This window comes from Procambarus clarkii, chromosome 11 (genome assembly GCF_040958095.1).
Source record: "Procambarus clarkii isolate CNS0578487 chromosome 11, FALCON_Pclarkii_2.0, whole genome shotgun sequence".
Taxonomy (NCBI): Eukaryota; Metazoa; Arthropoda; class Malacostraca; order Decapoda; family Cambaridae; genus Procambarus; species Procambarus clarkii.
Window position 1 is genome coordinate 38,985,059 of NC_091160.1, and position 13,311 is coordinate 38,998,369.

At 43.6% G+C, this 13,311-nt stretch overlaps 1 protein-coding gene across 1 annotated transcript in view; it reads right to left on the reverse strand.

Moving 5' to 3' along the window:
• Nucleotides 1-11,093, reverse strand: part of LOC123758330 (uro-adherence factor A) — a 20,261-nt gene extending 9,168 nt beyond the window's left edge. The window contains exons 1-9 of the mRNA XM_069322655.1: nucleotides 11,083-11,093; nucleotides 10,308-10,577; nucleotides 7,361-7,582; nucleotides 7,145-7,241; nucleotides 6,661-6,762; nucleotides 6,220-6,318; nucleotides 5,582-5,871; nucleotides 4,788-4,901; nucleotides 1,051-3,102 (exon numbers count right to left, since the gene is read on the reverse strand). Coding sequence (XP_069178756.1) covers nucleotides 1,051-3,102; nucleotides 4,788-4,901; nucleotides 5,582-5,871; nucleotides 6,220-6,318; nucleotides 6,661-6,762; nucleotides 7,145-7,241; nucleotides 7,361-7,582; nucleotides 10,308-10,571 — 3,240 coding nt within the window. The 5' untranslated portion in view covers nucleotides 10,572-10,577; nucleotides 11,083-11,093. The remainder of the gene's footprint in view (nucleotides 1-1,050; nucleotides 3,103-4,787; nucleotides 4,902-5,581; nucleotides 5,872-6,219; nucleotides 6,319-6,660; nucleotides 6,763-7,144; nucleotides 7,242-7,360; nucleotides 7,583-10,307; nucleotides 10,578-11,082) is intronic.
• Nucleotides 11,094-13,311: the final 2,218 nt, after the last annotated feature.

The following is a 13,311-nucleotide window of genomic DNA, read 5'->3' on the forward strand; positions in this document are numbered from 1 at the left end:
TATGAGAAGGATTAAGACAGAGGAGGACTACTTGAGGCTTCAAGAAGACCTAGACAAACTGCAGGAATGGTCGAACAAATGGTTGTTAGAGTTTAACCCAAGCAAATGTAATGTAATGAAGATAGGTGTAGGAAGCAGGAGGCCAGATACAAAATATCATCTGGGAGATGAAGTTCTTCAAGAGTCAGAGAAAGAAAAAGACTTGGGGGTTGATATCACGCCAGACCTGTCTCCTGCGGTCCATATCAAGAGGATATCATCAGCGGCATATGCCAGGCTGGCTAATATAAGAACGGCATTAGAACTTGTGTAAGAAATCATTCAGAACTTTGTATACTACATATGTCAGGCCAATCCTGGAGTATGCAGCCCCAGCAAGGAGTCCATATCTAGTCAAGGATAAGACTAAACTGGAAAAGGTTCAAAGGTTTGCCACCAGACTAGTACCCGAGCTGAGAGGTATGAGCTACGAGGAGAGACTACGGGAATTAAACCTCACTTCACTGGAAGACAGAAGAGTTAGGGGGGACATGATCACCACATTCAAGATTCTCAAGGGAATTGATAGGGTAGATAAAGACAGGCTATTTAACACAAGGGGCACACGCACTAGGGAACACAGGTGGAAACTGAGTGCCCAAATGAACCACAGAGATATTAGAAAGAACTTTTTTAGTGTCAAAGTGGTTGACAAATGGAATGCATTAGGAAGTGATGTGGTGGAGGCTGACTCCATACACAGTTTCAAGTGTAGATATGATAGAGCCCGATAGGCTCAGGAACCTGTACACCTGTTGATTGACAGTTGAGAGGCGGGACCAAAGAGCCAGAGCTCAACCCCCGCAAACACAATTAGGTGAGTACAATTAGGTGAGTACACTTGCCTGACCATGACAACATCTGTATCACCATGACACACCTGCACCCCCGTGACACACCTGTTCTACCATGATACATCTTCACGATATATTTGTGCTCTGAAACACGTGTATATTTACACACCTGCACACAAACCTTGGCACAGATGCGCCGTAACACGCCTCCTCTTACCTGATCACTGGTTAAGTCGACAGGCGCCTGTTTTTGTTCGTGCAGCTGTTTTTGTTCGTGCAGCTGTTTTTGTTCGTGCAGCTGTTTTTGTTCGTGCATCTGTTCTCGTACGTGCAGCTGTTCTTGTTGGTGCAGCTGTTCTTGTTGGTGCAGCTGTTCTTGTTTGTGCATCTGTTCTCGTAGGTGCAGCTGTTCTTGTAAGTGCAGCTGTTCTTGTTTGTGCATCTGTTCTCGTACGTGCAGCTGTTCTTGTTGGTGCAGCTGTTCTTGTTGGTGCAGCTGTTCTTGTTTGTGCATCTGTTCTCGTACGTGCAGCTGTTCTTGTAAGTGCAGCTGTTCTTGTTGGTGCAGCTGTTCTTGTATGTGTAGCTGTTCTTGTTCGTGCAGTTGTTCTTGTTGGTGCAGCTGTTCTTGTTGGTGTAGCTGTTCTTGTTTGTGCAGTTGTTCTTGTTCGTGCAGTTGTTCTTGTTGGTGCAGCTGTTCTTGTTGGTGTAGCTGTTCTTGTTGGTGCAGCTGTTCTTGTTGGTGTAGCTGTTCTTGTTCGTGCAGCTGTTCTTGTTGGTGCACCTGTTCTTGTTCGTGCAGCTGTTCTTGTTCGTGTAGCTGTTCTTGTTGGTGTAGCTGTTCTTGTTGGTGCAGCGTTTCTTGTTGGTGTAGCTGTTCTTGTTCGTGCAGCTGTTCTTGTTGGTGCAGCTGTTCTTGTTGGTGTAGCTGTTCTTGTTCGTGCAGCTGTTCTTGTTGGTGCAGCTGTTCTTGTTCGTGCTGCTGTTCTTGTTGGTGCAGCTGTTCTTGTTGGTGTAGCTGTTCTTGTTCGTGCAGCTGTTCTTGTTGGTGGAGCTGTTCTTGTTCGTGCAGCTGTTCTTGTTGGTGCAGCTGTTCTTGTTCGTGCAGCTGTTCTTGTTGGTGCAGCTGTTCTTGTTCGTGCAGCTGTTCTTGTTGGTGCAGCTGTTCTTGTTCGTGCAGCTGTTCTTGTTGGTGTAGCTGTTCTTGTTCGTGCAGCTGTTCTTGTATGTGCAGCTGTTCTTGTTCGTGCAGCTGTTCTTGTTGGTGCAGCTGTTCTTGTTGGTGCAGCTGTTCTTGTTGGTGTAGCTGTTCTTGTTCGTGCAGCTGTTCTTGTATGTGCAGCTGTTCTTGTTCGTGCAGCTGTTCTTGTTGGTGCAGCTGTTCTTGTTGGTGCAGCTGTTCTTGTTGGTGTAGCTGTTCTTGTTCGTGCAGCTGTTCTTGTATGTGCAGCTGTTCTTGTTCGTGCAGCTGTTCTTGTTGGTGCAGCTGTTCTTGTTCGTGCAGCTGTTCTTGTTGGTGCAGCTGTTCTTGTTGGTGCAGCTGTTCTTGTTGGTGTAGCTGTTCTTGTTCGTGCAGTTTTTCTTGTTGGTGCAGCTGTTTTTGAACGTGCAGCTGTTTTTGTATGTGCAGCTGTTCTTGAACGTGCAGCGGTTCTTGTACGTACAGCTGTTCTTGTTTGTGCGACTGTTCTTCTATGTGCAGCTGTTCTTGTACGTGCAGCTGTTCTTCGCTGTCCACCTGATCCCTTATCTGCAAATGTTCTTGTCTGCCTAGGTGTTGTTGTTCATTTTCGTGTAGTTGTTTTCGCAGCTGTTCTTCAATATGAAAATGTTCTTGCTCGCATAGCTGTTCTGGAATATTGGAATGTCCTTGTTCGTTAAACTGTTCTTGTTCGTAAAATTGTTCTTGAATTTGCAAATGTTCTTCAGTCTGCAGCTGTTCTTGTGTATTCATCACGTGTGACTGTCTTTGTCTGTTCAGCTGTTCTTGATTAATTCCTGTTTTTTGTTCGTGCTTCCGTTGTGGTCTATGCAAATGTTCTTGTAAATGCCTCTGTTTTTGTTCGTCTATCGTTATTTGTTTGTTCAGGTGTTCTCTCCCCACTAGCTGTTCTTCCATTTGACACTGTTGTTCTCCTTGCCGTTGCATCTGTCCAATCAATTGTTTATGTCCGTGCAGCTGTTGTTGTCTGTGCATGGATACGTGTTCCCTTGACATCTGTCTTTCACTAGCGGTAGGACCGCCTTGCATGACAGGTGTTCTATACATCTGTGTGAGAAACCAATAACTGTTATTATTAATAATAATATTATTGTCATTCACAAAGTATACATTATAACATAATATAGAAACAAATTTAAAGGCATACTCCTGTATTCTTGTCAAGCACTCAAGGGGCAAAGTATATTAAAGGGTACTGATGACTCATAGAATAATCAGTATTTGCGGTGATTTATGTTAACATTAAGTCACCTTTTTCCTAATCAAAAAATAAAAAATGCGCCAATAATTGTCCAAAAGTTGATAAATTTGTGTTATGTGATGTTGCTAGCTGCAAGGTGTTTGTTGATGGCACTATGGATATATAATGAATTTAAGAGATCAGAAAACACTTGGTTGACCATATTATTTCGTCAACAATTTACAAAAAAATAGTCAACTGATTTTTGAGTGCAATATCTTGGCTACTGGGATGGATGTAGAAATGTATTATTGATTAATCGCATTTGTCTGAATTAGTACTACTGTAGTTCTGTACCATTCCTTTCTCCCGTCCTATCCTAAATCCTTATCCACATATCCTTTCCAAGTGCTATATAGTCGTACTGACTTAGTGTTTTCACCTGATAATTTCATCCACCTGTTTTGGTAGTACTTGTAGGAAGGATGAGGACCATAATATATATATATATATATATATATATATATATATATATATATATATATATATATATATATATATATATATATATATCGACGTACAACGCAATTAGAAAGTAGAAATCAGTACTATTAAATTTGGACAAACCGGAAAACGATTTTCTACTTATGTTGCAAAGAAAAGCTAACCTAACCTTACCTTCGTAGGCCTAACACACGCTATCTGAGGCCTAATATAATACATATTTGTGTTATACTAGGCCTAGGAATATTTAAATTTGTATTTTAGCTTCATTTTTGGACTCTTGTAAAGTAAATAAATAGTACAAATGTCTACTATATAATTGCTTAGTACTTCAATATTTGTACTATGGTGCATACGAAGTACTATCTAAAGAGGAGGATGGGTTGTGTTATACTTTACCGCGCCCTCTCTGTTTCCTTGTCAAATAACCGAGCCCCTTATCTAAGATAACCCATATCCATATCCAACCTGCCCCCATATCCGGCGCTTCAGTGCTTGTAATCTATTATTGTGTGAGATACACTATCATACACGCGGTACACACACACACACACACACACACACACACACACACACACACACACACACACACACACACACACACACACACACACACACACACACACACACACAGGTTGAGAGGCGGGACCAAAGAGCCAGAGCTCAACCCCCGCAAGCACAATTAGGTGAGTACACACACACACACAGAATTTTTTCAGTGTCAGAGTAGTTAATAAATGGAATGCACTAGGAAGTGATGTGGTGGAGGCTGACTCCATACACAGTTTCAAATGTAGATATGATAGAGCCCAGTAGGCTCAGGAATCTGTACACCAGTTGATTGACAGTTGAGAGGCGGGACCAAAGAGCCAAAGCTCAACCCCCGCAAGCACAATTAGGTGAGTACAATTAGGTGAGTACACACACACACACTACACACACACACACACACACACACACACACACACACACACACACACACACACACACACACACACACACACACACACAAGGACCATTGGCACCCAAATGTAAGTTGAACACTCGCCTCTATCAACAGGTCGTCAATGTGGCATAGTTGGACTCGGTGACACCCGCTGGCCCAGTTGTACAGCCCCAGTGACAGGTGTCTGAGAGGCCACCAACCCACCAGCCACCACACCTGTCGCAGGTGTAGACTCTTAGCACCTCTACCACATGTGTAAGGCATGCTATCCTCTCATATTAGTTTCAAGTTTATACATTTGTATGCAGATATAAATCAAGAAAAAACTAGTTCCAAGATTGACTCCTAATGTTGTCTTAAATTTAAGTCCACACTGCAAATAACTGAGAAACTGGGACTTTATGCAGTGGCAATAATGTTATTCGTAAATTAATACAGTCAATGAGGGAGAGAAACGACTGTTGTCTTGCCAAACAACTCAGTCAGTCGGCAATGTAGAGACTCAGTGACTGTAAACCTTCTGTGTTTACATCTTCAAACTTTCCTATCCATAATCCAATTTTTATTTGGTTTGGCCACAGTACATTTAATTTTTTAAATACATTGGGTAGGGTCGTAAACTCTGGTGAACTCTGGAGCTCCAGCAGACACCTGGGTGGGTGTTATTAAAATTAGAGCACAGTAGTCATAACGATTGGTTCCTGCAAATCAGGAAGGTCTGAAAATGGCTGGATGGTCTGAAATTTAAGCAGAAATGTAATGAGATGCATAGCAGATCAAGTTATGGTTTATGGATCTCCAGAGAGCAGCGGGAGAAATGTTATGTATCATTTGTAGCTACTACCAGCGCCGTCTCTCTCCACCATCCGGCACTCATACCGCTACATGGAACTCACCAGTACATCGGAGCTAGAGGAGGCTAGAGCCAGATAGGCGGCCAGACGGTCCTGATCCCTGGCTTGGGCACATTGATGAGGCCTCACTCCATCTGCTCTCTTTCCTGAGTTCGACGCTCCCTGCCGCACCAGCCACTTCGAGGTCGCTTCTCTGCCATTGGCTGCGCTGTAATGTAGCAGCGAGGCGCCTCTGGCGTCCACCTGGTGCAGGATCTGTGGATCGTGGCGCCACAGCTGCTTCAGGATAGCTGTGTGCCCTAGAGCTGCCGCCAGCTGTGCTATTGTCCTGCCTGCAGCAGGAGCTCAAGTTAGTGAGTTAAAAAGTGTAGTTTGATAATGTCTGGAGTACAGGTGTTGGGTGGCGGAACTTTAAATCAAAATAGAATATGCTTATGTTAGGTCCGTGAGAGCCGAGCTGCCAGACACCTCCACAGGAGCTCTCAACGTGCCCGAATTATTATGTCGAGGAAGTATTCGGACTATTATCATTCAAAATCAGTCTCCTGCCGAAAACATTTTGATTTTGCAAGATGAAATATTTTTTTTAATAGAATCCGAGTTTGGGCACGTTATAAATTGCTCACTCTGCTTACCGTGCACCCTTCAAAGAAATATTAATTTATTTCATTGGCACTCACCCTGTTGGTCTTTGATGGTGGAATCAGCTTGGCCCTCCAGCAAGGCTGCCACGGCCTCTGCCTGGCCCTGCCTGGTGGCAGTGTGCAGTGCCGTGTCTCCTGGTAACATGGCACGGAATTAACAACACTGACCATCATGTGACACATATATCAAGCCGTGTCACGTGATACATCTCATGACACGGAATGAGCTTCTGCAGTACTGTCAATTATAAGTACTTTTATTATTATATTCATTATTAGTCTATAATTATTATTATTATTATTACCAAAAGCTGGTGCCATTATTATTATTGAATAACTTTTCACGACAAGCAACAAAAGAGTAATAAAAATATATACTTCTCAGGAATGTATTAATTTATGAGAGAATGGAAGGACTGGAGAGTGAGCTAGGAACACCCAGGTTCTCAGGGTAAACAAATGTAGACGAGTCCTCACCGTAGAAGTCTGTAGCGTTGGGGTCAACATGTGTAGTGTTGAGCAGGTGTCTGAGCACCCGAGGCCGCCCCACCTGCGAGGCCAGGTGTGCCGCTGCGCCACCTGTCACGACAACAACACCTGTCACTTTACCCGTCATCTTTAATCTCACAGTCAACCTCATTCTACCCAACCTTTCCTTCTTTCTTTCTTTCCTATCTCCATTCTCTTCCCTGTCACCCATCTCTGCCAAGCTCACACCTAGTTTACCGTCTTCCCTCCCTTCTTATCCTCCCATTACCTCTCTCTTTCACTCTTATTCTTTTTATATCTTTCCTCTTAACCTACCTTCCTTCCTTCAATCTTCTCTCACTCGCTATCATCCCTTTTCGATTCCTTCCCTTGCCTCGTTTGCCTTTCTCTCTCCAAGCCTCCCTTCTCTGTCTCCATGGAGGCTCCCTGCTACCCTCAATTCCCCTGTCAGCCCCATGCTCACTATGCTCACCGTGCTCACAGAGGAGGGTGTCATGGGCCAGTGGGGGGCTCTCCGCCAGCAGCTGCTGCAGACTCTGCAGGTCGTCCAGCAGGATGGTTGAGCGCAGCTGTCGACAACCAACACGCATTCATAGGGTGAATGCATTAAACAAACCAAATATACTATAGTACCCCATCAAACAAATCGTACAAAGTAAAAATGCCATAAATGATCGAAAACTAGTACCTTTTCTAGTTTCAGGCGTCGAACCTCCAAGTCCGCAGAACGTTTCCTGTATTCTAGCTCTACCTTCGCATCACTAACTGTCTCAATTTCTGGTTGTCTAATTATTACATTATTAACTTCTAGTTGTATACGGTGGTTCCTTCTCAATGTTTGCTCTTCCTTGCAGATATTCGAGTCGTCCTCGTTGGAGGAGGAGGTGCCTAGAGGGACGTGGAGCTGATTCTGTGTGAAGGAGAGTGCTTCAGTATTGTTGACAAAAGGGGGGGGGGGATGTTTGTTAGAGTAATGTTCTACGGTGGTATATAATAAACATATACGAGCATTATATGTGTCTATACTCACCCAGAAGTGCTCACAAGACCGAGCGCCAACACCAATGCCCAGCCTTTCGAGATATTAGTAGTTAAGTGCAATTAATGTTATCTCATTTTAGTTATATTTACATTAATAATTTTGATATGAGTTAGCTTCAATCATTTCTTCAACTAACACATTAATTATTGTACAACTCTTACACTTAAAACCTGTTCACATACATCTGTGTGCTTTATTTGCCTCTAATATCCAGTTATGACCAACCGATCTAATGTTCCACACTCTGAACGTTGTTTCTTTGTTGATTTTGTCGAGATCTGTCATAATCTTACATGTCATAATCATGTCTCTTTCCTCCAGTGTGGTCAGCTTAATTCCACAGAGCTCAATCACCCCCACTTAGGAACAAGCCTTCATGTATATCTGTAAATCTTTTCTAGCTTGTTTTGTACTTTTTAAATAGTGGGTTCCATGTCTCACAAAGGTCGTGTACAGTGATCTGAATGTCCTCCAAATTAATACTGTTGCTAATATGTGCCTGTCAGTTGAATCCATGCCGCGAATATCATTCAGTTGATCTGTGCCTCTGGAGATAATCTTGGCCTTGTGTCTCATCCTAGATCCTTTTTATTTCATTATTCCGAGAGCTGTCACTCGGAATAGAAAAATAATGTATACTTTTTTTATTAATACATTAGAAACATCTGCATATGTGAAGCTACCATAGACTATATGAAGGGGGAGTACAGTGTGTCAAAAAGCTAGCTACGTGGTGCTAAAAAATCCCCATTATATAGGATGGTTAGTCATACAGAGGCATGTGATCAGTAGTCTGCACTGACAGACTCTGGGTGCATTATGAGGATATCATCAACACAAGAGTGAATAAGGTAGCAGTGGTAATACAGAGTCCCCATCTCGCAGGATGGTTAGTCATACAGGGCCATATGTTCAGAAGCCTGCACAATATGAGGATATCTTCAAGAACACGAGAGTGAATAAAGTAATTGCAAAGCTCCAGGTACCTCATGCCAACTGGTCTGAAAGGGGAGATCATGCCTGCAGTTCCTGCTCACAGAGTTTGCAACTGGAGTGCTCAGGATTGGGAGATCCGTCACCTGCCACAGGTAACGGTAACCCAACCTGATCCTGGCAACCACATGTGTCGCACAGTCTGGTGGACTTTTTTTTTTTATTAATACATTGGGTACATCTGCATTTGTGCAGCTACCCTAGACTATATTAAGGGTGAGTACAGTGTGTCAAAAAGCTAGCTACGTGATGCTAAACAATCCCCATCACACAGGATGGTTAGTCATACAGAGGCATGTAATAGGGCAGTCTGCACTGGCAGACTCTGGGTGCATTTTGAGGATATCATCAACACAAGTTTTAATAAGGTAGCAGTGGCAATAAAAGTTCCCATATCACAGGATGGTTAGTCATACAGGGCCATATGTTCAGTAGCCTGCACTGGCAAATTTTGGGTACACTGTGAGGATATCTTCAAGAATACGAGAATGAATAAAGTAATTGCAAAGCTCCAGGTACCTCATGTCAACTGGTCTGAAAGGTCTAATAACTGGGCATTCGGTGATGTAGTGAGGGAGATCGTGCCGCAGTTCCTGCTCACAGAGTTTGCACCTGGAGTGCTCAGGATTGGGAGATCCTTCACCTGCAGTCACCTGCCACAGGTAACGGTAACCCAACCTGATCCTGGCAACCACTGTGCAACCCGTTCTCGCAAATTTAATAAGTCAATATTGACTTATTAGTTGCGTGCATAGGTGACATACTAAACATAATAGTTTCCCTTGAAAAGCTTCATAGAAAACACCGACCTTACCTAACCTACTTAGTATGTTAAAATAAGCATCTTATAGCGCACAGTCTGGTCCACGTTTTGTGCTGCCCATAAATATAGGTTTCAGATCTGAACAAGTCATAGCTTTTTATACTAGTACTTTCAAGTCGTTGGGAGTCAGTAATTTCTTTCCTATCAGACCTGAGTGTTTGGACCAATACAGTTTTGACAGCAGAGATGGGGATACCTAGATTTAATTCAACTTTATCTTTGTTACACGCTAATTTGGCTGCAATGTCTGTCTCATTATGATGGGTTATATTTATGTGTGATGGTATCCATACAAAGGAGATTCGGAACCCTTTACTCTGTGCAACGATTAGGTCATTTATAATTGGTAGTATGAGGTTCTTGCTGTCGATCTTCCAGGAGAAGTTTTCGATTGCTTGAAGAGCAGACTTTGAATCACAAAATATTATTCCTCCTCCAATGTTTTTTTAATGTACTGGTAGTTTTTTAATGTACCGTAAGTGGTAGTAAGTGACAAGTTGGCGAACTGGCCAGGTGTTATCGAACATGAAATTCAGGACACTTGCCGAGCCGGTAGATAAACAATATGAACAGCATCCACAGTCTCCCATATGGCTCTATGTAGCCTAATAAACAAAAATCAGGATGGTAGCAGCCATTAGAGTTTAAGGAGATCTAAATGGTTCAGGCACACAGACGTAAGCACCAGCGGGCTTGAGAGATGAGTCCTGGGGTTATAAGTAAACACAGCATCACGGCGTTACACCACCACAGTACAATGGTAAACCAAGAGCTTACCTTATCTCCTGCTGAAGGGTATGTATCCCTGCGAGCTTCCTGGTGGTGGTGTTGTGGGTGTTGGTGATGAAGTGTGAGTTGGTGGTGATGGCCTTCGTGTGGGTGTGGCCTCACAGCAAACTGTTGGTGGTAGTCGATATCTGGTGGACCTTCTTGTTGACACTCAGCTTGCTGTAGTTGTTGTTGTTGTAGCTGGTGTAGTTGTTGTTGTTGTAGCTGGTGTAGTTGTGGTCCATCTGCAGCTGGTAATCCAATGATCTCCATCTTCCTCTGTATTGTAGTTAAAACGAAGAATAACAATACTGAGAAAATCAGTCGGAGCCACTAGCAGGATTCGAACCTATGCTCTGGGTACTCCCAAGCACACGGCTTTGACCACTACACCACGATATGGTCAAAGGCAGTGCAACTTGGGATCCCCCTAGAGGATTTAGATAAATCCCAGGTTATGTTGCTTTTGACCATGTCGCCGTGTGGTGAAGTGGTGTAAGGCGTGTGCTTGGGAGTACCCAGAGCGTAGGTTCGAATCCTGCTAGTTCGAGTCCTCCTTATGGTTCAAGGAATAATAATAATTATATTAATACACTACTAATTATTATTATTATTACCCACCATCACGGAATTATCATCATCACCACATTTGTCACACACCTGTTTCACACCTTTTCACAATGGCCCATACCTGCACCGCAACTGTTCACAATGGCCCATGCCTGCACCACATTTGTTCACAATGGCCCACACCTGCACCACATTTGTTCACAATGGCCCACACCTGCACCACAACTGTTCAAAATGGTCCATACCTGCACCACAACTGTTCACAATGGCCCACACCTGCACCACAACTGTTCACAATGACCCACACCTGCACCACAACTGTTCACAATGGCCCACACCTGCACCGCAACTGTTCACAATGGCCCATACCTGCTCCACATTTGTTCACAATGGCCCACACCTGCACCACAACTGTTCACAATGGCCCATACCTGCACCACACTTGTTCACAATGGCCCACACCTGCACCACAACTGTTCACAATGGCCCACACCTGCACCACAACTGTTCACAATGGCCCACACCTGCACCACAACTGTTCACAATGGCCCACACCTGCACCACAACTGTTCACAATGGCCCACACCTGCACCACAACTGTTCACAATGGCCCACACCTGCACCACAACTGTTCACAATGGCCCATACCTGCACCACATTTGTTCACAATGGCCCACACCTGCACCACAACTGTTCACAATGGCCCACACCTGCACCACAACTGTTCACAATGGCCCACACCTGCACCACAACTGTTCACAATGGCCCATACCTGCACCACATTTGTTCACAATGGCCCACACCTGCACCACAACTGTTCACAATGGCCCATACCTGCACCACAACTGTTCACAATGGCCCACACCTGCACCACAACTGTTCACAATGGCCCACACCTGCACCGCAACTGTTCACAATGGCCCATACCTGCACCACATTTGTTCACAGTGGCCCACACCTGCACCACAACTGTTCACAATGGCCCACACCTGCACCACAACTGTTCACAATGGCCCACACCTGCACCACAACTGTTCACAATGGTCCATACCTGCACCACAACTGTTCACAATGGCCCACACCTGCACCACACCTACAATCTCAAGACACTGAGATTCCTCCACGTACTGATACGACTTTTCTTATACATTCTTATGAAGATTTAGTGAGTGATAGAACCGATAAGGAGATATTGCGTTATTACCCGGAGACCTGTAAGTATAAAGTGTGTCACTCTTCTGATTAGTGGCGACGTGTAATGCCTGTGGTAAGACCAGGGATGTAATGAAACTGGATGTAATGTAATGAGTCCTCTCGGTATCTTACATGTTGCGATCATCTCCCACTGTTTTTTCTCTCCCCCAGCGTTGTGAGGTCTAGTTCACTTAACCTATCCTCATACCTTAGCTCTGCACTGGCACTAATCTTATTGCAAGCCTTTGTCCCTTTTACATTTTGGTTTTATGTTTCACAAGGTATGCATATTCCAGGCCAGTGCTGCATATTCCAGTATACCTCTTTCAGAGCTGTGTATATTGCCTTGAAAGATACCTGGTTTATGTTTCTATACGACGTTCTAATGTTTGCCAGCGACCCGTATGCTGCCTGTGTTACCCTGTTTATGTGTGCCTCTAGAGACAGTGTGAGAATTATATCCACTACCAAATTCTTTTCTCTCTCCGACTCCTGTAGTTGCCTCCCCCTCATGGTGTAGATACCTCCTGGTCTCCTTTCTCCCTTTCCCCCATCTTCATTAACTTACACTTGATAGGATTGAATTCTAGCAACCATTTGTATGCCCACTCCTGGAGTTTGTCAAGTTCCTCCTGTAACTCTCCGCAGTCCTTCTAAGTTTTTATGTTCTTCATTAGCTTTGCGTCGTCTGCAAACAGTTGAAACTTACAAGCTCACTCCCTCGGGTGGGTCATTCACATACATTAGGAACAGTATGAGGGTTCTAGGACCAAGCCTTGGGGAACCCCACTTGTTACCTTCCTCCAGCTTGAAACCTCGTCTCTGACTGACTATTTCTATTCTTCATTTAGTTTCTTACCCAATTTAGTGTCTTCCCAATTATTCATGTTTTCTTCTCCATCTTTAACACCAGCATTTCATGAGGAACAGTATCAAATTTTTGCCAATCTAGGAAAATACAGTCTACCAGCCTTCTTACTCCTGTCTTATTTCAGGTACATTGTGAAAGAACTCTGACAAGTATAAAAGGAACAACTTTTTCCTTCTAAATCCATGTTGAAGTTTTGAAACTATAAAGTTTTCCTCAACAGATGTTCACTATTCTTATATTATAATAATAATAAGAATTATTAGTAATAAATTATAGTTTTGTATTTAGGTAAAAGTACATACGTACAAATGAGTTACAAGCAGAATGTTGGATTTATAGATAGAGCTAGTATATACTATGCCTAAAACCTCAAATACG